We start from the raw sequence: 27,112 nt of genomic DNA, 5'->3' as shown, positions 1-27,112 counted from the left end.
TGGGAGAATCGACGCCTTCTCATCCACCGTCGGCGGACGCAGCTTCACCGAACCCGGCAACCGGAACATCCGCTTCACCCGATTGACGGCAGCAACGTTCATCCGCCCTCCTGCCTCGTCAACAAGGGTGCCGTCCTGGAGAACCCACGCTGACTCAGCATCCTCTCCCACCAGCGGACCCACTGGCAGCGCTGTTACTCGCCAACCGCTCGTCACGCCTATTTTTGGCCGCGGCGGCTTCCCCTGCCCTAGAACTCTCTGGACACGAGGCACGACCCATGGCTACTTCCCAGGGTATGGTCTGTAGCGGCTCAACCTCTAGCGGTTCTGGCAGTGAGGTTCCTGCATGGGCAGACGGACGCAATGAATCAATAAATACTCTATCCGCCACGCTGAACGACACGTCAGACCCGGAATCCTCACTGCTCGAAATCTCTACGACGTTAGGCATCCCAAACCCTAAAACCCAAATCAGTTAGCTCAAACAAAGACCTAGCCTAGGCCTATATCAGTTATAGCCAAGAACACCAAGAACAGTTTACCCAGAAAAAGCCAAAACAAGAACAAACACACTCAACCCATATTCGACCATCTAGCAAATCCCAAAACACCAACTCTCTGCCAAACACCATAACCCACCCCCAAATCGCACTTCACACCCTCAGAAACCAAAGAAGAGCAGAAAGCATCCCAAAAACAGAAACAACAAAACTCATAAAACAGCAGATCCAATGAAACAGGGAAAAGGAATCAAAATACCAACCTTAGTGGTGAAACCTCCGGTATGATGGTGAGCAATAATCTTCGGTGGGGAAAATCTTTGTGTTTCCGGGAACGATATCTCCAAACTCCAGCAGCCTCTTTCTTCAGTCTCGGACGAGCAGGGCGTGAAGACGACGAGTAAGAGTTTGAAGCCTTAGCAAAGTGTCAAATCTCGCTGAGTTCCCCCCCCTTTTATGTCAACATCAACGCATTCTAAGTCGTCCACTCGGAAACGACATCGCGCACCAGCCGTACACGTGTCCCACGTCTCCACTTACTCTCGGGATTAACAGAAGCGTCGCCTCGGTTACGGAATCCATAATTACTAGCATTAATGGCGAGACGACGGCCAGGCTTAGGAGACAAGCCTCCAGACACTAACCCTCTAGGAGTTGGCCACGTGTCGACCACCATCAGACGAAGTGTCTAATGGAAGTAACCACTTGGGAAGAAATCACTAACCGCCCGATGTCTCCACTAAGCGAAACCCCGCCAGCGGAACTTCTCCCTTATCACCTTCCAAGTGACGAAGTCTCCGCTAACCGAAACCCCGCCAGCAGAACTTCTCCCTTATCACCTTCCAAGTGGCGAAGTCTCCGCTGAGCGAAACCCCGCCAGAGGAACTTCTCCCTTGTCACCTTCCAAGTGACGAAGTCTCCGCTGAGCAAAACCCCGCCAACGGAACTTCTCCCTTATCACCTTCCAAGTGGCGAAGTCTCTGCTGAGCGAAACCCTGCCAGCGGAACTTCTCCCTTGTCACCTTCCAAGTGACGAAGTCTTCGCTGAGCGAAACCCCGCTAGCGGAACTTCTCCCTTATCACCTTCCAAGTGGCGAAGTCTCCGCTGAGCGAAACCCCGCCAGCGGAACTTCTCCCTTGTCACCTTCCAAGTGACGAAGTCTCCACTGATCGAAACCCCGCCAGCAGAACTTCTCCCTTATCACCTTCCAAGTGGCGAAGTCTCCGCTGAGCGAAACCCCGCCAGCGGAACTTCTCCCTTGTCACCTTCCAAGTGATGAAATCTCCGCTGAGCGAAACCCCGCCAGCAGACCTTCTCCCTTGTCATCCTGCAAGCGGGGCGTCTTCCGCTACACACCTCTAGCTGAACCCCCTTTTCAACTTGCAAGCTGCGTACTTTGTTCAGCGCAATATCGCTTAATAAAGTACCGCCAGGCACGTCTACTGGACGCTGCTTCCTGCTACAGTCAGCGGGGGGATATCGGCCAGCGGCGGATCCTGAGGCCACGCCTCACTCTGACAACGACCGCCACGCGACGTCACGGTCAGACCGTCCCTACGGGACACGGGGACTTGTCAACAGTCTACGACGGCCCTGATCAGGCACGTTGACCCCCGTCACTTGGGTACTAAAGATTGGGCTCGCTACCCAACACCCTCTGCTCCGTGCAGCTCCCCCTCAACAAACAATTTGCCGACCATCCGGAGGTCTATCTTCGCCGGGGAGTGGGGGACTCCCTGGGGGGCCTAGCAGGGGCCCACCCGAAAGGGTATAAAGCATTTGCTCAGTAAATCCATGGTTGACAACGCACTGACGCTAATTATGCTGTTGCAAGTCTAGCAGAAGATAACGCTTCAAACCGCTGAACAACTCCCCAACCAAGATTGCCCTCCTTGACTGGGGACTTGGGGGACTTGTACATACATGTACATTTACGAGCATAATTAGCTATAATGGGCTACGCTCATTGTACCGCCAGAGGTACTAATTCCCGCCAAAGGAATAACATGCAGATACACAGCCAGGCGGGCAACAGCCTGGGCCTCGGATCACCCCCAGATCACCGCCGACGCGCCGCCACGCGTCGTGCTAAGATAGCATCAGTAGCTCCCAGAGCTGGGGACTGAAGCACGTCAGTCCCACATCGAAAACAAAGAGAAGATCAACTTCTTCCTCACCTATAAAAGGTTCTCTCCTCTTCCTTACGCATTTACTACTCATTTATTGTTATGCTGTCTATATGTTTGGACTGACTTAGGCATCGGAGAAGTGAAGACCGCCCAACGCGGTCTCCCTCTGACGCCCTGTCTTTCATTTGACAGCTAGCGAAGATCACCAAGTCTACAGAGTAGCGGTCCGCCCACCGGACCCGCGTTAAACGAAGGTTCGGCTACCGCCGGACCTTGAGCATTAACAGTCTATGACTATGTCTGTAACTCTGTATGTAGTTTGTAACTCTGTAATTGAATAATAGAAAGAAGATAAAGCCATAAAGGTTCAATTATTCAAATGAGGCCAAATGACATTGCAAAAGGAAGTCAAGGAACCATATATGGATGACATGATGAGAAGAGAGTGCAGAGTACGGAGTATTAAATTTTAGCTATGCATCTTGAAAAAGTAAGGAATAATGAAGCTACTGTGTAGTCTGTGAGTATAGTCTGTAGTTGAATAGTATAAAGAAGCTAAAAGTTCAAATGCTAAAGTAACTGTCAAATGGAATAGGTGAATAGGTATATAGATCTACTTCATGTTGCAAGCGAGCCGCTTGATAATGGCATTGATCCACTTCATGATTGAATTATGCCTGCACACCTCGATGACGAAGCTGGAAGACCTCTTCCACAAGTTGTAGAAACTGCAACTAATGCTGGAATCAACGTAGAGAGAGTCTTATCTGAAGAAGTTGTTAAAAACCCAGAAGATAATTCAGATAGTGATGATGCGTGGGCTGGTACAGCAACTCCAGATAGTTCTGATGATGGTGGAGAGGGTGGAAGCGGAACAGGTGGTGGAGGTGAAAGATATGAATATGGACAATCTTCTGTGGATGGAGGATTCCAATTTACCTGTGAAGGTAATTTTGATCATGTCACCCAAGATGAAGACCACGGAGTGAGAACAACTGGTCATGGTGCTCAAGAGAAGACCCGATATGGGAGGAGGACTAGAGGTGCAACTGATGATCAAAGTACCCCATCTGATGTTTCTTCAATTGCCTTAAGTTTTGACTATATCAGTTTAGGCACAGAGCGCAGTGAGATCTCAAATGAATCTCATGAAGGCAACAATCAATTTGGTTATGATGCTTATGGATATAATCAATATGGAGAAGTATATGATCAGTCATCCAGTTGGGTTCATCCTTATTATCCCCTTATAGAGGAAACAGTTGACAGCTCTAAAGAGATCTATAACTATCATGTTCATCACTACAATTCGCACTATATGGGTCATATATCTTGGTCTGATTATTGCATTTTCGTAGACCAACGAGCGGCTTTTCAACCGCCTAGAGTCTCTTTTTGGATGTAGATGAAGTTGACATTCATATGTAGTTCTAAATTTCTAATAAATTGACTTTTTTCAAAAACGATATTTTCGTACCCTGTATCCCCGATATATCCCCGATATTTCCGATATCTCCCTTTTTCAAAGTACCGATAGATATGAAGATACCGATATTTAAAATCTTGAGTAAAACTACTAAGTGGACGTAGCCTTGCCTCAAGGGCAAGGTGAACCACTATACATGCTTGTGTCATCTCTCTCTCTCTCTGTCTCTCTCTGTCTCTCTCTGTCTCTCTCTGTCTCTCTGTCTCTCTGTCTCTGTCTCTCTCTCTCTCTCTCTCTGTCTCTCTGTCTCTCTCTCTCTCTCTCTCTCTCTCTCTCTCTCTCCATCATGCTTCATACTTAGTTCCCGTTCCGTATTCTCACACAGAAACAGGATTAATGGAGGAGAAGGGGGAGAGAGAGAGAGCGTAGGTTTCTTGGTAAGGGTTGGGTTGGGGCTGGGTTAATCTTTTCTAGGTAAAAATCCTATTCTACCATCATAATATAAATAATGACATATGGATTGACGGAGTGATTAACGTCGTGTACAATTTTTTGGTCAAAGACCAATGTTAGTGTACTAAAGTTTATAATTTGTAACTTTGTGTACATAAATGCATAGTCGCCTTAAGTTGATGTACAGTTCTTAAAATTTTCCCAAATTACATAGTTAAACTTCTCACTTTAAAGTTCTTTTAGTATTTCGTTGCTTCCACATTGTGAACTTTGGAGAAATCTTGTGAGGAAAATATCTTATCTCGATTTCTAGTTTCCTCTTCAATTTGAATGTCTTTATTGTAAATTCTCCAAACTCATATCTTCTACCATGTGCAGAAGTTTCTTTCTATAATTATTCCATGTTTGGGGTAATTCCCAACTATATCATAGTATTAGGAATAATTATCTTTAGTTTACGAAGCCTTGAGATCAATACCAATAACTCATGAACTTGGTCTAGGATGGGCTTATTTTCAAACATAGTGAATTCATAATATTTAAACATTAAAAGTTTATCGTACCTTTCTTGTTTGTGGGGTTGAGCCTATATCTTTATATTGTCCGATTTGAATTGACTAGCTATGACTCACAACAATGAGTCAATGACAAATATGAACCACAATAATATAATAACAAATAAAGTAATAAGTAGTACAATTATATAACACACACACACACACACACACATATATATATATATATATATATATATGAGTCAATGACAAATATGAACCACAATAATATAATAACAAATAAAGTAATAAGTAGTACAATTATATAACACACACAGATATATATATATATATATATATATATTACTTACTAAAGACAGGTTAATGAAACCTAGTAAAATTTGACTTCTCCTCGTCACGAGTTGTTTTTGTTCTGCTTGGTGTATCACCCCAAATTGAATAATCAGCAGAATTTTGATCCTCAGAAAAATTCTCAGCCAAATTCCTTGAAAGGTGAGGTTGATAACTGACGAAAGATGTTTAAAAGTTTATCGTACCTTTCTTCTTTGTTGTGTTGAGCCTCTATCTTTATATTCTCCGATTTGAAATGACTGGCTATGACTCATAACAATGAGTCAATGACAAATATGAACCACAATAATATAATAACAAATAAAGTAATAAGTAGTACAATTCTATTACGACTATATTTCAACATACCATACATTTTGTGATAAAATACATCTATTATATAACATACTAGCTCCTTAACATGTGCTCCGCACATGTCAATTGGCTTTTATTTTTATTTATTTTTAAATTAAAAAAAGTTACAGCAGTTTCTCTCCTGATATTGAGGAAGTTTCTCCTTTTTTTATGGGAAGTATTGCAATATTTTAAAATATGATGTAGTCAATTGACTATCTTATCCTCATATAGAAATAATTTATTTATTAATATCTATATTATGTGAGGGCATATATGGTAGTTCAAAAATTTAACCATTCCCTCAAGAATTGGCTTAATTATATAAGATATAATATATATATATATATATATATATATATATATATATATATATATATATATTTATATTACTTACTAAAGACCAGGTTAATGAAACCTAGTAAAATTTGACTTCTCCTCGTCACGAGTTGTTTTTGTTTTGCTTGGTGTATCACCCCAAATTGAATAATCAATAGAATTTTGATCCGATAACTGAAGAAAGAAGCGAAATTATCTTGAATTTTCTCTTCAGACAGCTTTGGTGTTGATGTGTATGATTCTGATGAACGAATAGGAGACCAATTTGATTCGTTATTTTTGTAGATTGGATTTTTATAAAACTGACGAGGCGAAATGTATTGGTTCAACGATGGAGAAAGCGGCTTTTGGGGTGGCTGTATATAAAGATCCTCATCAAAAAACAGCGTCAAGTCCAGACGAACGGTTTGATGAAAATTGAATTTGAACCCAAATACTTCAAACTGTTGTCCTTCCAACTCCGACAAAATTCTGCTTCTTTTAACTTGAACGATGTCTCTTTCTCATGGAAAGATGATTGTCTGCGATAATCTTTGTTGAAACTAGGTTTCTGGTATGGACGATTGCACCATGGCGGACCTGGAAGTCTAAAATGTTTGGGTCCGTTCTTGCTGTTATAGCGTGATCCCAAATTGTTTTTGTATTCAATATTCAGACGACAAGAAACAATTTTGCAGGGTCTGAAACTTGCTCTTTCTCTCAACTTTGTGTAATAAGAACTTAATTATCCCTTAAACCAACTCTTATTGTTTCCAGACCCGTTCTCCATAGCAAAATAACACTTTGTTGGGGTATATTGATGAAATACGGGAATGGAGAAAAGTACATTGATGGAAATAGGAGAATGGAGAAAAGGAAAATAGAACAACTTTTTGAGGTACGACTTGAGTCGTTTCCTTAAAGTGTTATTTGCCCTAGGGGTGGGCGCGGTGCGGTTCGGTTCGGTTTGAGGCCCAAACCGCAACCAAACCGCTTTTTTCGGTTGGCCTATATATCAAACCGCAACCGCATTACAAAAGGGCTGAACCGATTATTTCAGTTACACCATTTTTCGGTGCGGTGCGGGTCGGTTTCGGTTTGGAGCGATTCATTAATTTCAACTAGAAAGAGAGGGCCAAAATCAGGCTTATTTTTACCTAACAATTTCAATAAGGCATAAGTAAATTTTGAATGCATTTAGAGTCCACACAAATCAGCAAATGTCACCCAAATATCAATCAACTTGTAAAAAGACCATAGCAACTTATTACACACACACACACACACACACACACACATATATATATATATATATATATATATCAATGATCAAGCAAACATAGCAACTTACTACAAACTAAAAACCCAATCAAAAATGGATTTCTTATATATTGAAAACCAACATTTTCATCAATAGAGAAATAATAAATAAATAAAATGTAATTAAAATAAATTCGGTGCGGGTCGGTTTAAATCGGGCGGTTTATGACCCGAAACCGCAACCGAACCGCTTTTATACGGTTCGGTGCGGTGTGATCATAAAACAACACCGTTTTAGTTCGGTGTGGTTGTCGAACCGTGTTTTCGGTGCGGTTCGGGTCGGTAACCGCATTTTCAGTACAAAATGCCCACCCCTAATTTGCCCCCACTCAATGACTTTGCTAAAGCCTAAAGGGTTCTCGGAAAATCACTTCCAGGATATAACAAAGTTTGGAATCTGCGATTACCAAAATCGAATAATTCCCTTAGAAACTACTAGAAGGAAATTGTATAGTTATAAGAGAAGCAGAGGGAGAAGAGAGAAGTCAATTGCAGAATGATTTGATAAATGAAACTGGTGGCATGTACTGCTCTTTATATAGAGATCAAGAGGTGCCAAATGCACATTTTCAATATAAACATAATTATTCAATATAAGTGTATGTACCTCTTCATAATTTTATCTTATCTTTTCACTATAATTATATATATATATATATATATAGATATATATATATATAATTTTTTTTCAACCATCATACCTCTTCAATTAATTTATGTAATATATTATATATATATATATATATATATATATAATTGAAATTTCCAACAGAAAAAAGTCGTAAATAAGTTTTTGATTAACAAAAAGTGGTAAACAATTTGCATGACGTCAAGTCGACGTTGCATGCAATAATATGTGTAGTAATTGAACGACATGCCAACGGTTAGACCAGTCTTTTGTATGAAAGTCAAACTTGACCGCCCGCTCTCGATCTCAACCGAATGTCCACAGGACCACAGGTAGCATCATCTTCTAGCTAGATAGAATCCGAATTGTGAGTGAGTGTGAGTGTGTGACATAAGGGCGTTCCGGTTATCTATTTAAAGGTGATCATGAGGGTATGTCCACAACTGCAAACTAGCTCGATCAAATTTTTCTTCCTTAGAAGAAGTCCATAGATCAAAAGAATGGGAAACGAGACAGTAGTAGTGGCTGAAACTGTGGGGTCGATAAAAGTGGCGGTGGCAGTGTGCCTATTGAGAGGCCAAAACGTGCTCTTGGGACGGCGCCGCTCCTCTCTCGGAGATTCCACCTTTTCACTCCCCAGTGGCCACCTTGAATTTGGTAGTTAATTATCTCTTGTTCATTCTTCTAAGTTGTCAGTTCGCACTTCAAAATTTGTATTTCATATTACGCACGCACTGTAGTAACAAACTATAAGAGGGCAAATAACATATCTTACATTTTTTCCGAGAGCTAATTGATTTTGTTTGTAAACGTTTCAGGCGAGAGCTTTCAGGAGTGTGCAGTAAGGGAATTGAAGGAAGAAACTGGTTTAGACATTGACAAGATAGAGTTGCTAACTGTGACCAATAACCTGTTCCTAGATGAAGCCAAACCATCGCAGTACGTGGCTGTTTTCATGAGAGCAGTGCTGGCAGATCCTTGTCAAGAGCCCCATAATATTGAACCAGAATTCTGTGATGGTTGGGGATGGTATGAATGGGACAATCTCCCGAAGCCACTTTTCTGGCCTTTGGAGAAAGTGGTGCAGGATGGATTTAACCCTTTTCCAACATTAGACAGCTGCTAGCTATTTGTAATGTTATTTTCTGCTAGCTGATTCATCATCAGCACCAGCAAGCTGATTTCCTTTTTAAGAGTATTTTGTGTGATTTATTTGTACCATGTACCTTCATTAAGCATTTATTGAGTTTGTGTACTAATCATGTTAACGTGAATTTTTTTTTTTTTTGTTCCGTGCATCTCTGCCTCTCCCTGCCTACTCAAATGAATTAGTTGAGTATATTTTATGAGAATGTGATGAAGTGTTTGTCCATATGAAAAAGTACGTAATTTTGTCAGTTCGTTTTAGATATTTAAAGGTAATTTAGACATTTTGCTTCCTTCCTTTCCTAGTACTAAAATTATACATACATCTAAAGCCGAAACACTATTCCTCTCACTGTTCATTAAACAGTAAAATGGCGTCTTTGCCCTTCGTTTTTGTTTCAATTTCAGTTGCAAGATGCCCTTTTCCCCGATTGCTGCTTCTGAGACTTTCTCTTTGTTTTGGTATAGAGAGAGAAAGACTGAAAGGAAAAAAGGAGTGATCGATCTAGATTTAGAAACCATGAAAGGAGAGATAATTTAGAAAGGAGCAGGGGGATCTGATTCTGGGTTTGTTTTGGGTTCCTCGGGGGCAAAACGGCTGTTGCCGTAAGAAAGAAGGGGTTGCGATAGAAAGGGATAGAAAGTGATTGAGATTGTGATCGCGCTGTTGGAGTAGAGAGGAGAGGAGGATGGATCGAAGCTTTCATCGATTTTGAGAGGGAGTTTTCAGGAAAGAAGAAGAGATTGGGCGGGAGGTTTCAGGAAGATTTTTATTATCTGTGTGATCTAGGCTTGGGTTTGTTTCGGAAGAGGTGTGTGCCAAGCTTTTGATCGAGTTTAGGAGATAGGTTTCGAGAACAAAAGAGGTATGTGTTTGATCGCTGATGTTGGTTTTTTTCAGTTCTATTAAGTTAAGATTGGGTTTTTTTTTCTTCTTTGGTATGATTTGGGCTTCTATTAGCTGTGTCAATTTGTGCTCTTGATTGGGTTTTTTGTTTCTGAATTTTATATATTTTTGTATGAAGATTTGAATGAAAAACACTTTGGATTTAAGTTTCGGTTTCATAGTGATCATGGTTTTGGTATGCATATTTATTAGAACAAAAAGGTGAATTAGCAGAACATAAACATTAGCTCTGTATCAAAATCAGGTAACGAATTTATGGTTTGTATCTGAATAAGAATAAGAAACTAAAGTACTGCAAATTTGCAAACAACTTTGTCTCAATAATTTGCTGATGACGAAATGAATTCAAATTCAAATACTCAATAAGAACTTCATTTACATAGTATTCATTTAATAACAATGAATTCAAGATCAGATTTCCACAATAACAAAAGTTAACTTTGTTAAATCCCCCATGAAAACTAAAGAGCTGCTGCTACTGATATAAAAACTTCCAAACAATGGTCACAACTTCAATGTTGTTTTGATGTTTGCTTTTCTTTATGACTAATTATCGCTACTAAACAGTTCTCCTTTGCATTTTTTTTTTTTAATGATTTTTCAATTTCATACTAGGATATGTCTGCTGGAGCAAGAGACAGCTTACAAACCCAGTTTTCAATTTCATTCATATCTGTTGTTTAAATTTTCCCTTTAGTATGCATATAGAAAAGTTAAGAAACAACTTAAGTGCAAGAAGCATTCTGTTATGCATTATATTCTAACTCCATTGATAATATTACTCAAGTATCTGCCTAAACATGCAACAACTGGGCTGAAAAATTAAACATCTTCATTAGTTATCTCTAAAAGTAAAATACACTTGCTTACTTCATTTCAGCAAGTTTTGCCAATCTCAGATTTTGTTTGAACTTATTTTAAATTTAAAAATCTTGACATTGATAAAGCTTTATGAGAAAGGGTGACTATTATGTACAACACTTCTCCCCTTTTTCCAACTATTTCCTTTGATTCTCTTTTCTTCAATTTCGGTCGAGAATTTGGTGTGTTCTCCCACATATATTCAAAATCTGTACAGTGCATAAAGGTTTTAGTCTCTCATGTTATGCAAGAAGTAGAGCAACTTATTAACATACTGAACTTGAGAAATAAACTGCATGGAAAAGACTTGGTGTGGTCTATTGTTTTTAGATTCTGAGCAATGTTTAGGTTTGCTTTGTTTTGTAAGTTGTTTTCTGATTTATTTTCAACGATTGATGTTCTGATTTTGGGGAGACACATCAGATCCTGATAGTCTGTATATGTTTAGTTTGAGAAAAATCTAATTGGAAACAGTTTTAACAAGCTGCCATTGCCCTTACTAAATTGTCACAAGACTTTAGATTGTTATATCTTCTCATATCTATAAGACCTAGATTGATGGAGATGGATTTCGAGTTAACAAACTGTAAGACATCATTAAGTGCTTGAATGCAAAAAGGACCAGGAGCCTTTTGAATTATTTGAATGACATTAGTGATTTATCCCTTTTTCCCAGCTTCTGCTCTGAACATTGTAGACCACACTCCATTCTTTTTTTACATCTTCTTTTATCACTTAGTTGTGTGCATATGTCTGGGTTAATGTAGCTTTTCCTATTGCTTTTGCAGATTATATCCTCAGAGTGTTGAGAAGGCTTCACAGACTGATAAGCTGTTTGCGCTTCTCCAAACAACATTCATAATTTTCAAAAGTAGAATACTTAACTGTCATTAAGATTCATGACTTTCAGTTCAATTTCGACAGTGCTTTGAACCAAGCCTGCATTATATATCAGTAACCTTCAATGCTTTTTGAGAATAGCCAACTTTGTCTTTCTGTATTTCTCACTTTCATAAAAAATGAAGTCAATTTCAGTTATGTTTTTCATGGTTGTAATTTGTTAGCAACAACAAATTCCGCAGCATCGCGCGGCTGGGTTTTCTAGTAAAGACTAAAAGGTAATTTCATACCACTGAGGTTGTACCAAAATAGAGGTTTGCTTTAGACCAGATACAACTTCAACTTTGACACATGAGGTATTTACTAGCTTAAAGGCTGGTTCTATTTAGACTCCTTAATTTGATTTTTAGACCTTCATTAATTTTTATAAAAATTTAATCACATTTTACCCCTCTAATAAATTGAAAAGAAAAAAAAAAAAAAACGAATCAAAAAATATTGAAAGAGCCACCGACCCACCGCCACAGTCGTCTTCTTCTATCGCCCTGCTCTCGGATCACCAATTTGGGTTGGCAGCACCCTCGTCATCTTATTGTGTTTGTTTTGGAAGAAAAAAAAGACATACTGGTATGGTATTCGTGCCTAGCAATATCACTAAAATAGTGAAAGTTAAATGTTGAACTGATGAAAAACAGAGAGAATTGTAAAAGAGAGAGAAAAACTCAGAGATATTTTTTTCATTCCTTCTTCTAATCTGTTACAACTAATGGTATTTATATACAGAGATCTATAACTTAATTCCTGAAAACTAGGAGAGAATCATTTACATAATTCTAGAAGATATAACAGAATAGCTATGGGTTTCTAGAAGAGACTGTAACAGAATGGCTGGAACTGTGATTCACGTTTTCTTTGCTTTCATGAGTAGTGATCTGGTGTGGCTGTAGCTTATGATCAATATGAACCACATATGTTTCTTTATATCTTTGTGTTCCTCTTGTAAAATCAATAGATTAAAGTGGGGCAAGGACATCTTGAATGTACAGCTGGTGTCTTGGTGATATGGGGCAATAAGGACATCTTGAATAAGGTCGGAGGCGGTTAATGAGGGAGAGACAGGTCGGAGGCGGCTCCAGTCGGCTTAGGTCGGAGAATGAAGTCGGGGATTTGGAGCACGTCAGGTTGGAGAAGGAGGTCGGGCACTCGACGCAGGTCAGCTTGGAGAACGATGTCGACAAGGTGAATGAGCTGCTGAAGTCAAATTGTGAGATTCGTTATTAGCTAGGGTTCGAAAGTTTTAGAGAAAGCGGAAAAAAATACAAGTGTTGGGGGGAATGAAATAATTGGTCCCCGCGGTTCTAAAAGTTTGAAACTTAGTCCCTCTGCGTTTTTTAAAATTTTTCGAACGAAACTTTTCTCATCGTTTCTCTTGGTGATTGATGTCCATAATAACAATAGAAATCGGTTTTTTCACAAACTGATGTTAACATGTTTTTTAACATCAGGTGCAATCCTGACCGATTTAATAGTGGCGATGTCTAATGACATTATTCTAGTAGTGCAAGGACATCTTGAATGTACAGCTGGTCTCTTGGTGATGTGGGGCAAGGACATCTTGAATGTACAGCTGGTGTCTTGGTGATGTTATAGACAGGTTTATACATAATTATAGAAATCACGGTTATGCTGATGTAGAGGGGTTTAGACGTGGTTATGAAATCTAATGAGGGTTGGAAGGGATGATAAGGCGCTCGCTTGAGTAGAATGCTCATTCAACTTCGAGCTCCAACATTCACAACTCCCTCATTTGTAAGAGTAAAACAAAAATATTTGTTATAAGAGAAAACACATCTTAAAATTAATATCAGTAATTTTGCTTCCTTGTTTTTGCCATTCAGGAGTGATCGACGTGGACTTCAGTGTGGGTGAGTGAGTAAGTGAGGGCGAAATTGGTTGCGAAGGGGTAGGGTTTGGCTTACCCCTTTCTTATAAACTGGTTTGTTAAAGTGTTATTACCTTGACTACAGTGTTGTTCTTACCTAACTTTTCTTTCTAGCATTTCTTTCTTCTATCTATAAATTAAAGTGGTCGTATGTATACGTTTAACTCACGACCAAAATCATTCCGCTATGAGTTTTTTTGTTCTTTATTACAGTGCATATTAAAGGTTGAAATAGATAAATACATGTACGGTGAAATACAAAGAGTTAGATATACTATATTTATTTTAGAATTGTAATTTTATTGAAAGGGATCAAAAATCCATGCATGGAGGGAAAAGAGTCGGACCACGTATAACTCAAACCGTGCTTCACCGTTGGTCTGATCCTGCCAATTTTTTGCAGTCTCTTGGAATAGACAAGCAATCTAGCTTATTATTAACCGTCCCATTAGCATCTTGATCCCATCCAATAGGTGCCCATAGGTAGCCAAGTTCATCTCTTTGTCTTGAATAACGTTAATGACAGCCTGAGCATCCGACTGAAACTCAAGATGAAGATATCCTTGCTCTAATGCTAAAGCCTAAATTGTTAGAACTAAAATGGACCTATCATCATCTATTATGTAGAATGCAAATTGGATTAGAACTTGATTCATTAATAGGAGTTGTAAGCTAAGTACAATGCCTAGAAACCTATTGAGACATTTATATCAGCTCATAGGTTAGGAATCCATTAGTTGGTTTACATTGTAATCCGATTTAGTGTTGCATTAGGTTTTCTAGTTGTTGGTGACTTGGTTGCTAAGAAACATCTTTATGGGAGGATTCTTAGGATCATAACCAATATATATAGGAAGTGTTGGTCCCTGCTCTCTCTGTAACAAAGCATAAAGTCCTGCCCCATAGAAAGGAGCTTAAGTCCAGAGCAGAGGAGAAGATCAATCCGCGTTCATTGTCAAGTTCGTTTAGTGCTACTGCAATGACTCCTAATACTAAAGAAGGTTAGTAAATAAATCTTGTGTTTTGGTTCATGAGGTATTGATTAATAAGAAGTGTGTTTATGTATTTGTGAATTGATCATGGGATTTGATTTGCTCATTCAGTCTAACAATTGGTATCAGAGCATTAGGTTTACACAAACATAAATCAATTTTGATTAATCGATTTTTAGAAGAACCAAAATTTTAATTTCAGCAAAAACCTATAAAATTTTATTTTAAAACTTTGCTAAAGAAAAGGCCACGAATGGGCCAGTTTTTAGAAAATCTTTCGGCCCAAACCCGCAGAAACGCTGACCCGGATCCAGTCATTCAGAACCCCTGCAGATGACTGTTGTATCCTAACGGTCATATTTGATTTGGGGATTAGGGTTCTATCCGGGATTGAAAGCGCAGGGGACGTTTATGTCCTCCATGGAATTCAAGACACCAATTCTGCGGATTAAGAAGCTGAATTAATTGATTGCTGTTTTGGATAAAGATACATGCTTCCACGATATAATCTTGCAGCAGATTAAGAATAAACAAGGTCAGGATTTCTGGAAATTTTTGGGTTTTAAAATTTGGAATATTTTGATCGTCGTAATGAGCAAGAACAATAGAGGCATTCCCGGCGTGCACCTAGGCTAGAGTAGATGGTGACCGGATGAAACTTAATTTTCAAAATTTGTTTTTGTGATGTGATGGTTTTCGGAATGAACATGTTTGGATATCTTGATGTTTTGATATGATTTGTTTTACATGTTGTGAAGTTTCTATAATTGATGATCTGCGATGGCATGATATGACATGTTATTAAGTTAATCTTCCTATACATGCTTATTGTGTTAAAATTGCAGATTGAATAAAATTTCGACTGACAGTAAATTGTCTTTAAGAAAGAAATTTTTTGAACAAAACTTCTTCATGGTCTGAGAATTTAAAGAATTACGAAGATATGTTGCACAAAGCAATTGTCTATCTATCGGTTGAAATTCATTGAGTTATTAAAGGACCTGAAATTTGTGCTTTCTTTTAAACTGTGCATATATTGTCTTCCAAAGAAGTGTGAATTGTATGGTTTAACTTGATAAGCAGCATTATGCATAATTTTGGATTCAGCTTGGGATTCTAGAGACCTTTCTTCTGTCATAAAGATGTTGATTGCCTTTAGAATAAATTGAATTCACTACTTGTGGCATAACGATTGAGAAAATTTTTGAATATCATGTTTTCTGCTATAAAAGTGATGCTTGATATTGACTGCATAATTGGGGCTAAAAATTGCATTACTTGCTTTTGGTATTGTTTTGTTTAGTTAGATGGTTTGTTTTCTACTTGTGTGTTTACTTGAACTGCTTTAGAATTAACACATGTATGCATAACACCTTTTGACAAAACTTGTTTTGAGAACTGTTGAAAACTAAAACTTATTTTTCTTTGTTTTGCTCCCTAGGAATCACTTACATGAACCTGAATAACATCCAGATGCTTACTGGATCCAACTTTAAGGCTTGGAGGAGTGGTGTAGAGTTTTATCTCATGATGCATGAAAACATGGACTTGTGTTTTACTGATAGAACCCTATGGAATAGATGCCAATAGCTCACCTGATGAGAAGAAATATTATCGAGATTGGCATAGAGCAAATTATAGGGCTAAGAATGTAATGAGGACCACCATGTCTGATACTGTGAGGGGTAGCATAGATGAACCAGCCTTAGCAGTTGATTATATGGATGCTATAGCCGAGAAATTCAAGGAGAGCAATAAGGCTAAGGCTGAAGCAATAAGGAGATGAATGAATTAAAATATACTGGTAGTGGAGGAGTTAGGCAGCACATTTTGAAGCTTACTGAGTTAAATGCCAGGCTCAGGGATCTTGATATGGGGGTTAAGGATGACCAACTTGTTCACAATGCCTTAGATTCCCTGCCACCTAGGTTCAACACCCTGAGGACTAGCTACAATGCACAAAAGGAAAACTGGACTTTGAATGAGCTGATAGCTATTTGCGTGGATGAGGAGAGTAGAATGAAGAAAGAGAAGCAGCCCTCAACCTCAGTCAATCTAGTTGAAAAGCCAAAGAAACATAACAAATTCAAGCCTAAGAAAACTATAGCTAAGCCATCAGGAAATACTGCAGCAGCTAAAGTCAACAAGCCATTTAAGTTCAAGTGCTACTTTTGCAAGAAAGTAGGACATATGAAGAAGGACTGTACAGGTTTTAAGGCATGGCTTGTGAAAAAGGGTAAGATTGATTTATTTGATCATTTAGAAACTTTTTCCTTAGAAGTTAATTTTGTTAACATTGAACCTCATTCTTATTGGTTAGATAGTGGCAGTCCCTTACATATTACGAATTCTTTGCAGGGATTCATAAGGAAGAGGAAGCCAAGAAGTGATGAAGCTAACATTTGCGTTGGGAATGGAATGAAGGTTGCAGTCAAGGCAGTAGGATCTTTAAGACTAGATTTGGGATTAGGAAATTTTCTGGTTTTAGATAGTGTTGATTATATTCCCTCAATTAAGAGGAATTTGCTTTCAGTTAGTCTTTTGGTTAAGAGTGGATGTAATTTTTACATTGGTTCTAATGGAATAAAAATTTTCAAGGATTCTCTTGATTTCTTACTTAAAGATTATTCTATTTTTGGTTCTGGTGTTATTGTGAATGATTATTTTAGATTGAATTGTTCATTAGGTCAACAAGAAACTTTACTTGTTGAAAATAACAGTAACACATCAAGCATAAACACCATTACTGGTGTAAAAAGAACCCTACGCAATGAAAAATCTGCATATTTGTGGCATAGGAGACTTGGCCACATATCAAAAGATAGATTGAAAGTATTTGTGAAAAATAAAACACTTCCAGAATTAGACTTTGATGATCTTGAGAACTGTATTGAATGTTATAAAGGAAAAATGACAAACTTAAGAAAGAAAAATGCCAACATAAGTAAGAAATTGTTGGAATTAATCCATACAGATATATGTGGACCTTTTAGACACAAGACAATATGTGGAAATATTTACTTCATTACTTTTATAGTCGATTTTTCCAGGTATAGCTACATCTACTTACTGTCAAAAAAATCACAATCACTTGAGGCTTTTAAAATTTTCAAAACTGAGGTTGAACATCAACTGGACTTGAAAATTAAGGTTGTGAGGTCTGATAGGGGGGGAGAGTTTTATGGCAAATATACTGAGCAATGACAACAAAAGGGTCCTTTTGCATTATATCTGCAAAGTGTAGGCATAAAGGCTCAGTATACAACACCATATAATCCCCAACAAAATGGGGTAGCTGAAAGGAAAAATAGAACTCTATTAAACATGGTAAGAAGTATGATGTGTACTTCTGGATTGCCAAAAATGTTTTGGGGAGAAGCTTTAAGAACTGCAAATTACATTTGCAACAGATCCCCAAGCAAAGCTGTAGATAAAACACCGTTTGAATTATGGTGTGGTAGGCAACCAAGTTTACACCATTGTCATGTCTGGGGATGTAAAGTTGAAGCAAGGATTTATAATCCAAATTTAGGAAAGCTTGATCCAAAGTCTGTAACTTGTCATTTTATTGGCTACTGTGAAAAGTCTAAAGGCTATAAACTTTATTCACATCATCATTCACCCAGAGTTTTTGAAACTCATCAAGTTAAATTTTTAGGTGAAAGTATCTGCACTACAAATTTTGAGGACTTGTCCTCGGATTTTGAAGAAATTGTAGAAACTGTGGATAATATAGCAGTATTGCCAAGCATTCAAAATAATTTATTAAACTCAGGATTGGCTCAAAGTCAAAATCTAGTTAAAGGTCAAAATGTTGTAGATGAAAATTTAGAGGCTAATGATCATGATTCTGAAATGGCTGAATTAGACTTAGGACAGGAGCAAGAGCAAGTGACTCAAACTGAACCTCAAAATGAACCTCAACTCGAACCTCAACCACAACCTGAACCTCAACCTCAACCTGAGCCACAACAAAATCAAGTTGTGCAACCTAGAAGATCACAGAGAGTGAGGAAACCAAGGTTTGGAGGGGAGGATGATATTTATGAGGTATACCTAAATGAAGTTGAGTCTGCATTGTCAGATGACAATGATCCAACTAGTTTTAAACAAGCCACTCGAAGTAGAGATTCTGACGCTTGGACTGAGGCTATGATTGCAGAGCTTGAGTCTATGTACAAGAATGGAGTTTGGGAGCTAGTGAAGCCAAAGGAAAATCAAAAACCGATTGGCTGTAAATGGGTTTTTAAAACTAAGACAGATGCTAGTGGAAACATAGAAAGACAGAAAGCTAGACTAGTTGCTAAGGGTTTCACACAGAAGGAAGGGATAGATTTTACATAAACTTTCTCACCTGTTTCAACTAAAGATTCATTTAGAATCATAATGGCTCTAGTAGCTCACTATGACATGGAATTACATCAGATGGATGTAAAAACAGCCTTCTTAAATGGAGAGCTGGAGGAAGAGATCTTCATGGCACAGCCTGAAGGTTTCATTGAACCAGGAAAAGAAAATATGGTCTGTAAGCTTAAGAAATCTATTTATGGACTCAAACAAGCTAGTAGGCAGTGGTATAAGAAATTCGACTCAGTGGTTTCATCTTTTGGATTTTCTGAAAATCTTGTCGATGAATGTGTTTATCTTAAAGTTGTTGGAAATAATTTTATCTTTCTTATCCTGTATGTAGATGACATTCTCCTTGCTAGCAGTAATGTGAAATTGCTTAAAGATACTAAAGCCTTCTTGTCAAGTAATTTTGACATGAAGGACCTAGGAGAAGCATTATATGTGCTGGGAATTGAGATCAAGAGAGATAGAAAGCAGGGACTGTTGGGATTATCTCAACAGAATTATATTTCAAAAATTCTGAGAAGATTTGGAATGGAAACCTGTGCTAATGGTGAAGTTCCAATGTCTAAGGGAGATAAACTAACCAAAAATCAGTGTCCTAAAACTGATATTGAGAAAACTGAAATGGAAACAATACCATATGCTAGGCTAGTAGGGAGTTTGATGTATGCACAAGTCTGTACAAGGCCAGACTTGTCTTTTGCAGTTGGAATGCTATCCAGGTTTCAGTCAAATCCTGGACATGAGCATTGGACAGCTGGTAAGAAGGTTCTAAGGTACCTGCAAAGGACTAAAGACCATATGCTTGTGTATAAACGAGTGAAAAAGCTTGAATTAGTTAGCTTTACTGATTCTGATTTTGCTGGGAATTATCCCACATCTATGAAGTCGACTTGTGGCTATGTTTATATGCTAGCAGGTGGTGCAGTAGCATGGAAAACAATGAAACAATCATTGATAGCTACTTCCACCATGCAGGCAGAAGTGATATATATGAAGGAGTGTGTGAGGGATTGTGGATCAGAAATTTTATTTTGGAGACTAAAGTGTTGAGTGATCTTGTAACTGGAAGTTTGAAGGTGTTTTGTGATAATGAGGCTGCTGTGTTCTTCAGTAAGAATAGCAAAAGGTCAAATAATTCTAAACATATAGATTTGAAATTCTATAGTATCAGAAAGAGAGTTAAAGATGGTGAAGTGGAAATTTCTAGAATCAAGACAGGTGACCAACTTGCAGATCCATTTACTAAAGCATTGTCAGTAGCAGCTTTTAAAGAGCATTCCAGGAATATGGGAATTCTGTCAAGTTTTGAAGATGCTTAAGTTCAGTGGGAGCAAAATGTTTTGAGGAAATTGTTTTTCAGTTTAGTTTTGTTTTTGATCAGTTCTTGATTTTCTGTTTTGAGTTATGTAACAGAAAACGTTGTACTTCATGTTTTGAATTAATAAAATGAGGTATTTTCAGTTGATGTTGATGTTTTGACAGCCTTATTTATTCATTTTTGGTTAAATTTATGGTTGTTGTATTTTACCAGTTCAGTTCAAGTGGATTGTTATATATGCATATATTCAGTAAGAAGCAAACATTGATCCACTGTGTGTTAAGTTGTGTTTGCATTGTGATTTTGATATTCAAAATACTTAGGTTGGACTGTTGTCAAATAACAACTGCAGGTTGATATAAAATGTTATTTGATTGCATCACATTAAGTTTGAACTCATGTGAAGTGCAGAAATTGTTGTTTTGTGGTCTGGAACGAGTATGCTCATTTGAACATATCTATTTCTTGATTCTGCAATGGTTCTGCATTTTGACAGAGTTGAATGGATTTAAAGTACACTTACATCTCAGTGCACACTTCAGCTATTTCTGGAAATTGTTTTGGTTCAGTTTGTGAATAGACTATGATGGACCAAGTGGGAGAATGTTAGAACTAAAATAGACCTATCATCATCTATTATGCATAATGCAAATTGGATTAGAACTTGATTCATTAATAGGAGTTGTAAGCTAAGTACAATACCTAGAAACCTATTGAGACATTTATATCAGCTCATAGGTTAGGAATCCATTAGTTAGTTTACATTGTAATCCGATTTAGTGTTGCATTAGGTTTTCTAGTTGTTGGTGACTTGGTTGCTAAGAAACATCTTTATGGGAGGATTCTTAGGATCATAACCAATATATATAGGAAGTGTTGGTCCCTGCTCTCTCTGTAACAAAGCATAAAGTCCTGCCCCATAGAAAGGAGCTTAAGTCCAGAGCTGAGGAGAAGATCAATCCGCGTTCATTGTCAAGTTCGTTTAGTGCTACTGCAATGGCTCCTAATACTGAAGAAGGTTAGTAAATAAATCTTGTGTTTTGGTTCATGAGGTATTGATTAATAAGAAGTGTGTTTATGTATTTGTGAATTGATCATGGGATTTGATTTGCTCATTCAATCTAACATAAATGTAACCCGCATGAGATCGCTACAATTTGATCAATAACACTATTTTCAAGTTATAATTCAGGTTAACCATTCGACCTTTTTACTTAGCCTTTAAACCTTAAATGTAAAATTCATGATCACCATTTCCAAATGATTCTGTCCTTACGGAAATTCCCGGATTTGGTAGTATTAGAATATTCCAATTGGCAACTCGTTTCATTAATCTTCATCGAACAATCGATTTAACTTGCTCAAATAAAATGTGTCATTCTCACAACAATTTCCTCTTAACATCAATTTCAACATTCAGTTACTTGCCAAACTCGTCAAAACCGATCCATTCAATATTCACCAATACCTTAATTATTTGGCCAAACTACTTACCACTTCTAGTAAGACATTTCCACAATGGTAATCAATTCGTCACTTCCTAACTTTGCACAAGCATAACACCATCGAAAATATATTTGAAACCATTCTAATTGCAAACCAATAACTCCATCAATTCAATAATTTGACCAAACCAATTATAGCAATTATAAGGTCACTGAACCCAGTCCCTTACCAATTCTTCATCTCCAAACAGAGGGCCAATTCTAAATAAGTGTAGTCCTCCACCACCAACAACCATTCGAACTCCTAGCAATAACAACACAATTTAATAACAATCTTCAACCAATTTTATATCTCAAAATAGAGTTCCTGATTCTTACCTTCCTTCATTATACATCAAACTGAACCAATGTCCATTCCTTTCTCCAAAAACTTCAGGACGCATAATCAAAAACTAATAAAGGTGGCCTGGAAATCCGGTGGCGGAGCCACGGTGGTCCACACGGCAGCGGCAGCGCGTGCAGCGGTTCTGGCCAAAGCAAAGGTCGGGACCAAAGGGTTTTGAAGATTGAGGAGGCTCTGATTCCAACTATGGTGGTCGTGCAGCTCGAGTGGCCGGAAACGACGAATCGATACTTGCAAAATCCCAGATTCCGGCGACGACTTGTACGGCCTCGTCCGGCATCGGTGGGTGACGGAACCTTTGGGTTTTCTTCTCCATTGCTCCCTGAGTGCAGCGGTGATGGTGGTGTGGTAAAGGGGATGACTGGAAACCGGTGAGGGTCGTGGAACAGTGGCGTTGCAGGTTTGGAGGTCGAGTGCGGTGACCGGAACGTCTTGATCGACGGCGAAACGACTGGGTCTTGGTCGGGTTTGTGTTATGGTTCAAATGGTGGTGGCGGTGTAGTGTGGTAGTGGCCGGGAAGTGGCGATTTCGGCGAGAGCAGAGAGATGAGGAAGGAAGAGAGAGAGAAGAGAAGAGAGGCCGTGCGGCCGAGGAGGAAGAGAAAGGGAAAAATGAAGGAAAACCTAGGGCTTTTTTTCTTTATATACTTGACTTAGCGAAAAGTCAGTTTTGCCCTTTGCAAATTTCCGATAACTTCAACGTAGAAATAAAATTCCATAGACTGTAACTAATTCATACGAATTCCGATTCTTGCGTGCCGCATGTCCACAAACTCGGTTTAACGTCCTCTACAACTTTTGTTAAGAAAATTTTCTCATTTAACGAACGAAATAGAAAGTCAACTTGTAGGGCCCCCCAAAAGTATCGAAACGAGATTAAAAGTGAAAGTAAGTGTCGTTTACCGTAAACGGGTAAATTAGGGTACGGGAAGTAACACCGGTGGTGGACAAGAACTCCCCACTCTCCTCCCTAAATCCTAAACCAGTTATGGGTCCATCATCATGAATGACTTCCATGAGCCAAAAGGGCCCTAACCCCTAACCAACCATAACGCCCAACCTCTCAGGCTACAGAGAATCCCGAGAATCTCGATAACACCCCATAGACAACCGCCTGAAAAACCAACGCCCTCTTCCACACTGTGTCCCAAAGATACCAGACCACGTGCAAAGATCGCTCGTCAGCACATTGACCATAAGATAAAACCGAACGCCATAACCATGGCACATTGACCAACACCATAACCATGGCACATTGACCAACCCTAGCTCACATGAGTAAGGACATAGTAATGACAAAAAAACCCTAACCAAAGAACTAACCAAAAAAACTACTCTAAGCAAAAATAAAAAGGAACCACCATACTCCTCCACCCTCTTCCCAAATGCCTCGCCGGCAGACCACCTCCACAAGAGTGACAAGACTCTCCCTTCGAGCTCGCCTCGCCGAAGAAACCCAAACCACACAGCAAGCCACGCCAAACTTCCGGCCTGTTGTCCGAGAAACCAATCGGAAATCACCATGCCTTGCCGCCGCAGAGCGGAGAACCTCCACTCGTCTGTGTCCATCAGCTTGAGAGCCCAAAATCACCGCTACAATCTCCGTCCATCGACCCACCATAGAGAAGCAACCAGCGCCATACGATCCATGGCATACCGCCGCCATGATCTGGCCACTGACCACCCATTCCACATCCGGGTCGCCGTCTAACGCTGATCGCCAAATACCCACACCTGCATTGCTGCTTGAGAAGAAAGAAGAGACGTACCCAGCCCAGGCCGATGAAGAGAAGCCAAAGCCGGGAGCCCCCAGATCCCAAGAGCCCGTCCGACAACACCCGCCGTTCGTCGATGAGGCATGGAGCCACAACCAACGCGGGAGTGCCGCCTGACATACTGCAGAATTTCCATTGCTTTTTCCAAACCCTAGTTCACTCCGTCTCCTTTTATATTTTTTATTTTTTATTTTAAATTTAATAGGGCCAATTACACTAATAGAGGACGAAACTCACTTCGTCTCCTTTTATTCTCAAATTTTAAATTATTTTTAATTTTAATGTTTAATAAATTACTGAATTATATTAGAGATTGTCGCCAATTATATAAATAGAATTTTTTTTTTTACCAAAAATTTGAATTTACTATGGATAATAGTAATAGACAGAGCCTAGCATCAACTCTTTTTCAAATCCAACAAACATGAACAAATTGAGCACTTTCATAAATGCTTCACAAGACTTCAACTAGAAATAATATCTGTAACTAATTAAGATCAAAAATGCAGATGGCTTTTGATGAGAACCAGAGGCATATGGTGACTGTCCTTGAACTTGTGTCTGATCAGTATACCTGCACTAAAAGCCTTAATCATAAAACACCGTTGAGCCCAAGAAAATTCATGAAACTAAGGGGATGAAAATATTTATGTTGGACCTTGATAAAGGAATATTTAAAGGAGTAAACAGGATTTCATAAGGAAACATCAAAGAAAGCAATCATAATGTTGTACAGAAATGGATTCATGATGAGCATAAAACATTATTCAATAAGTGCAAAATATCAAATTAAACAAAAGTTAGTTTTTAGTACCAAAACCGCACACTGAATGCTTACCAACTAATCAAAGCAAAAATACACACAAGATACCAATGGTTTAAACTTGAGTTAGGCAATTAATTAATGACCAGCAAACAAACATGAGATAAAGCATGCATGTGATCAGACCTACAGGCCCAAATAAGAAAGGGATTACCTTAACTATAATGAGATGAATGATATTGCTAGCCTCTTCTTCTTGGTCTACCCCATCAACATAACTTCTTAGAGTTTTATTCATGTAATATTTGGTTAGTTATAGTTTTATTAAGTAAATCAAACACCTCAACTATTAGAGCATAACATCAAGGGTATCAACAAAGTTCAATAATTATTTGATATGAATTTTATATGTAATGAAAAAGATTCGCATACGGACATACCTCAACTCCCAATTTCTAGTCAAGTTCCAGTAAAATGAGTACAAAGAGTTCAAAATGGCTTGGCTGTGTTCTGTTATCACGTTACTCTAGCAGATCTTGCATAAAGGGATAATAGAGTACCACTTAGGTTCAGACCCAGGTCTATTATACTATTTCAACAGGTGTTCAATATAGGGTAACTTAAATACTAAAACTCAAAATTTGACATGGACCAGCCCTTGCTGCAACTTCCAATCTAGAGGATAGGCCTAGTACTCGTTTTGTTTGATTTGAATCATTATCAGATAAGAATGTCAATGCCTACTTTTGGGAATGAAAGTTGTAAATGAGTTACTAACCTTTGAGCGAAGTTGGAGTGACATTGATTTTTTAACTTTCAAGCGTTTTTACATTTGTCGGGGTGCTATCATCCTAGCGTATTTCAGAACATTTATGTTCTTTACTAAATTTGTAATTCTTGTTCTTAAAAACTCTTTATGTAGTTCATCTGATATATTGAATTCTTAAATAAATCAAGTGGCAATTTTTTTTGTGGTTGAAGCTTTTAAGGGTTTTATTGGATATGCTTGAATCATAAATTGTTATTACTGTTAGAGAGACCTGTTGTTTAAAGTTAAGATTATTAAGAATTCTCTTAGTTGAATATGTCTTTCTGTTCCCCTCTTTCTTCTGTCACCTCTCTTCTGTTCTATTCGACTTGAAAATGCCAACTCAAGGTTGATATCTAGATGTTTTCTTATATCACCTGTTTAAATAGAATTTGAAAAATGTCATTCCACTTGGATCATAAAGTTAGTCACTGATCACTTTTATTTAATCAGCTTGCAATGATGATGAATGATGATGGCTGATGAATGTTTCAAGGATTCAAATGAAGTTTTATGTACTTAGTCTTCAGTCTAAGGCATTGACTGCTGGTAATACAGGAGTTTTGACTGAGATGCAGAAGAGACAAGATGCATGTCCTCATGAGCTTTTCTCTAGGCATAAACATAATTTCTTCTTTTTCTTCCTGTTTTGAGACGCTCAATATGTATCCCATAGACTATTAAAGTCGTCATTTGAATGTCACATTATGTAATTTCCTTTGTAATGATGTTTATGACCAAAGATTAATGCTAATATCGTATTCAATCAGCTTGCAATAATGATGCATGATCAATTTCCAATGAGTCCAGTAGAAGTTTTGTTCAAAGCTCATGCACTTGAAGATAAAGAGACTTGGAAGCCTTAATGAGATGCATACTTACAGGACTCTAAACTGAAAATAAGCCATTGCATTGCTGTTATTTCTAGTTTATTGTTTTCCTTTTTTTTATTTTTGGATTTAGTCTAAACATCATGAGGATTGAGATGATTTGTATGACTACAGTATCTACATATACATCATCTTCTCTGCAATGTTACCATTCTGTTATCTTGGTATAGGGAAAATTTTGCAAACAGTACACCACGTAAAGGCCACTAATAATTTTCTTATATAAAGTTCCAAACCGAGCATTTTGGTACACGAACTCTCGGGCCCGACCCACTATGTAGACACGACATCAATGACGCCGTTAATTCTAATGTCATTATTAATTTGTCTCACACACTAGCTCATTTTTTTGGTTTAAAAAAAAAAAAACAAAACAAAACGTATCTCCTCTCTCTCTGTCTCCCTCTCCCCCTCCCTCCCTCCCTCCACATACCCAAACCCAGAAACATCGACCCCGACCACCGCATCTCCTCCACCTTCCAAATCCATACCCACCAATGTCGCCGATGTAAAACCACCCGCCTCGCATAACGATTTCTCCAACATCCGGCCTGTTTCGTTTCACGCTCAAACTCGAATCCGGAACCACCACATCCACCTCCGTCAACCCAACAGTCCTCACTTCTTGCCTCGCCTTCTCCGTCACCGGAAACTTATTCCACTCCGGCTTCCAGGTCCGGGTCGGGTTGTAT

At 38.4% G+C, this 27,112-nt stretch overlaps 1 protein-coding gene and 1 long non-coding RNA gene across 2 annotated transcripts; one reads left to right on the top strand and one right to left on the bottom strand.

Moving 5' to 3' along the window:
- Positions 1 to 8,349: 8,349 nt before the first annotated feature.
- On the top strand, positions 8,350 to 11,926 carry LOC133746471 (geranyl diphosphate phosphohydrolase-like). Its single transcript, XM_062174649.1, has 3 exons — positions 8,350 to 8,631; positions 8,793 to 9,986; positions 11,677 to 11,926. Exons 1-2 carry the CDS (start codon positions 8,475 to 8,477, stop codon positions 9,098 to 9,100), a joined length of 465 nt encoding a protein of 154 aa, XP_062030633.1. The 5' UTR covers positions 8,350 to 8,474; the 3' UTR covers positions 9,101 to 9,986; positions 11,677 to 11,926.
- Positions 11,927 to 21,928: 10,002 nt separating this feature from the next.
- Positions 21,929 to 22,801, bottom strand: LOC133744082 (uncharacterized). The gene is made up of 2 exons (XR_009863355.1): positions 22,160 to 22,801; positions 21,929 to 22,085 (listed from the first exon to the last, which is right to left on the bottom strand). It is a non-coding gene; the product is annotated as an uncharacterized LOC133744082 (long non-coding RNA).
- Between the last annotated feature and the right edge of the window lie 4,311 nt (positions 22,802 to 27,112).

The sequence above is a fragment of the Rosa rugosa genome, chromosome 4 (genome assembly GCF_958449725.1).
Source record: "Rosa rugosa chromosome 4, drRosRugo1.1, whole genome shotgun sequence".
Classification (NCBI taxonomy): Eukaryota; Viridiplantae; Streptophyta; class Magnoliopsida; order Rosales; family Rosaceae; genus Rosa; species Rosa rugosa.
The sequence above is the reverse complement of the archived record's forward strand: the minus strand, read 5'-3'. Positions and strand labels throughout refer to the sequence as shown.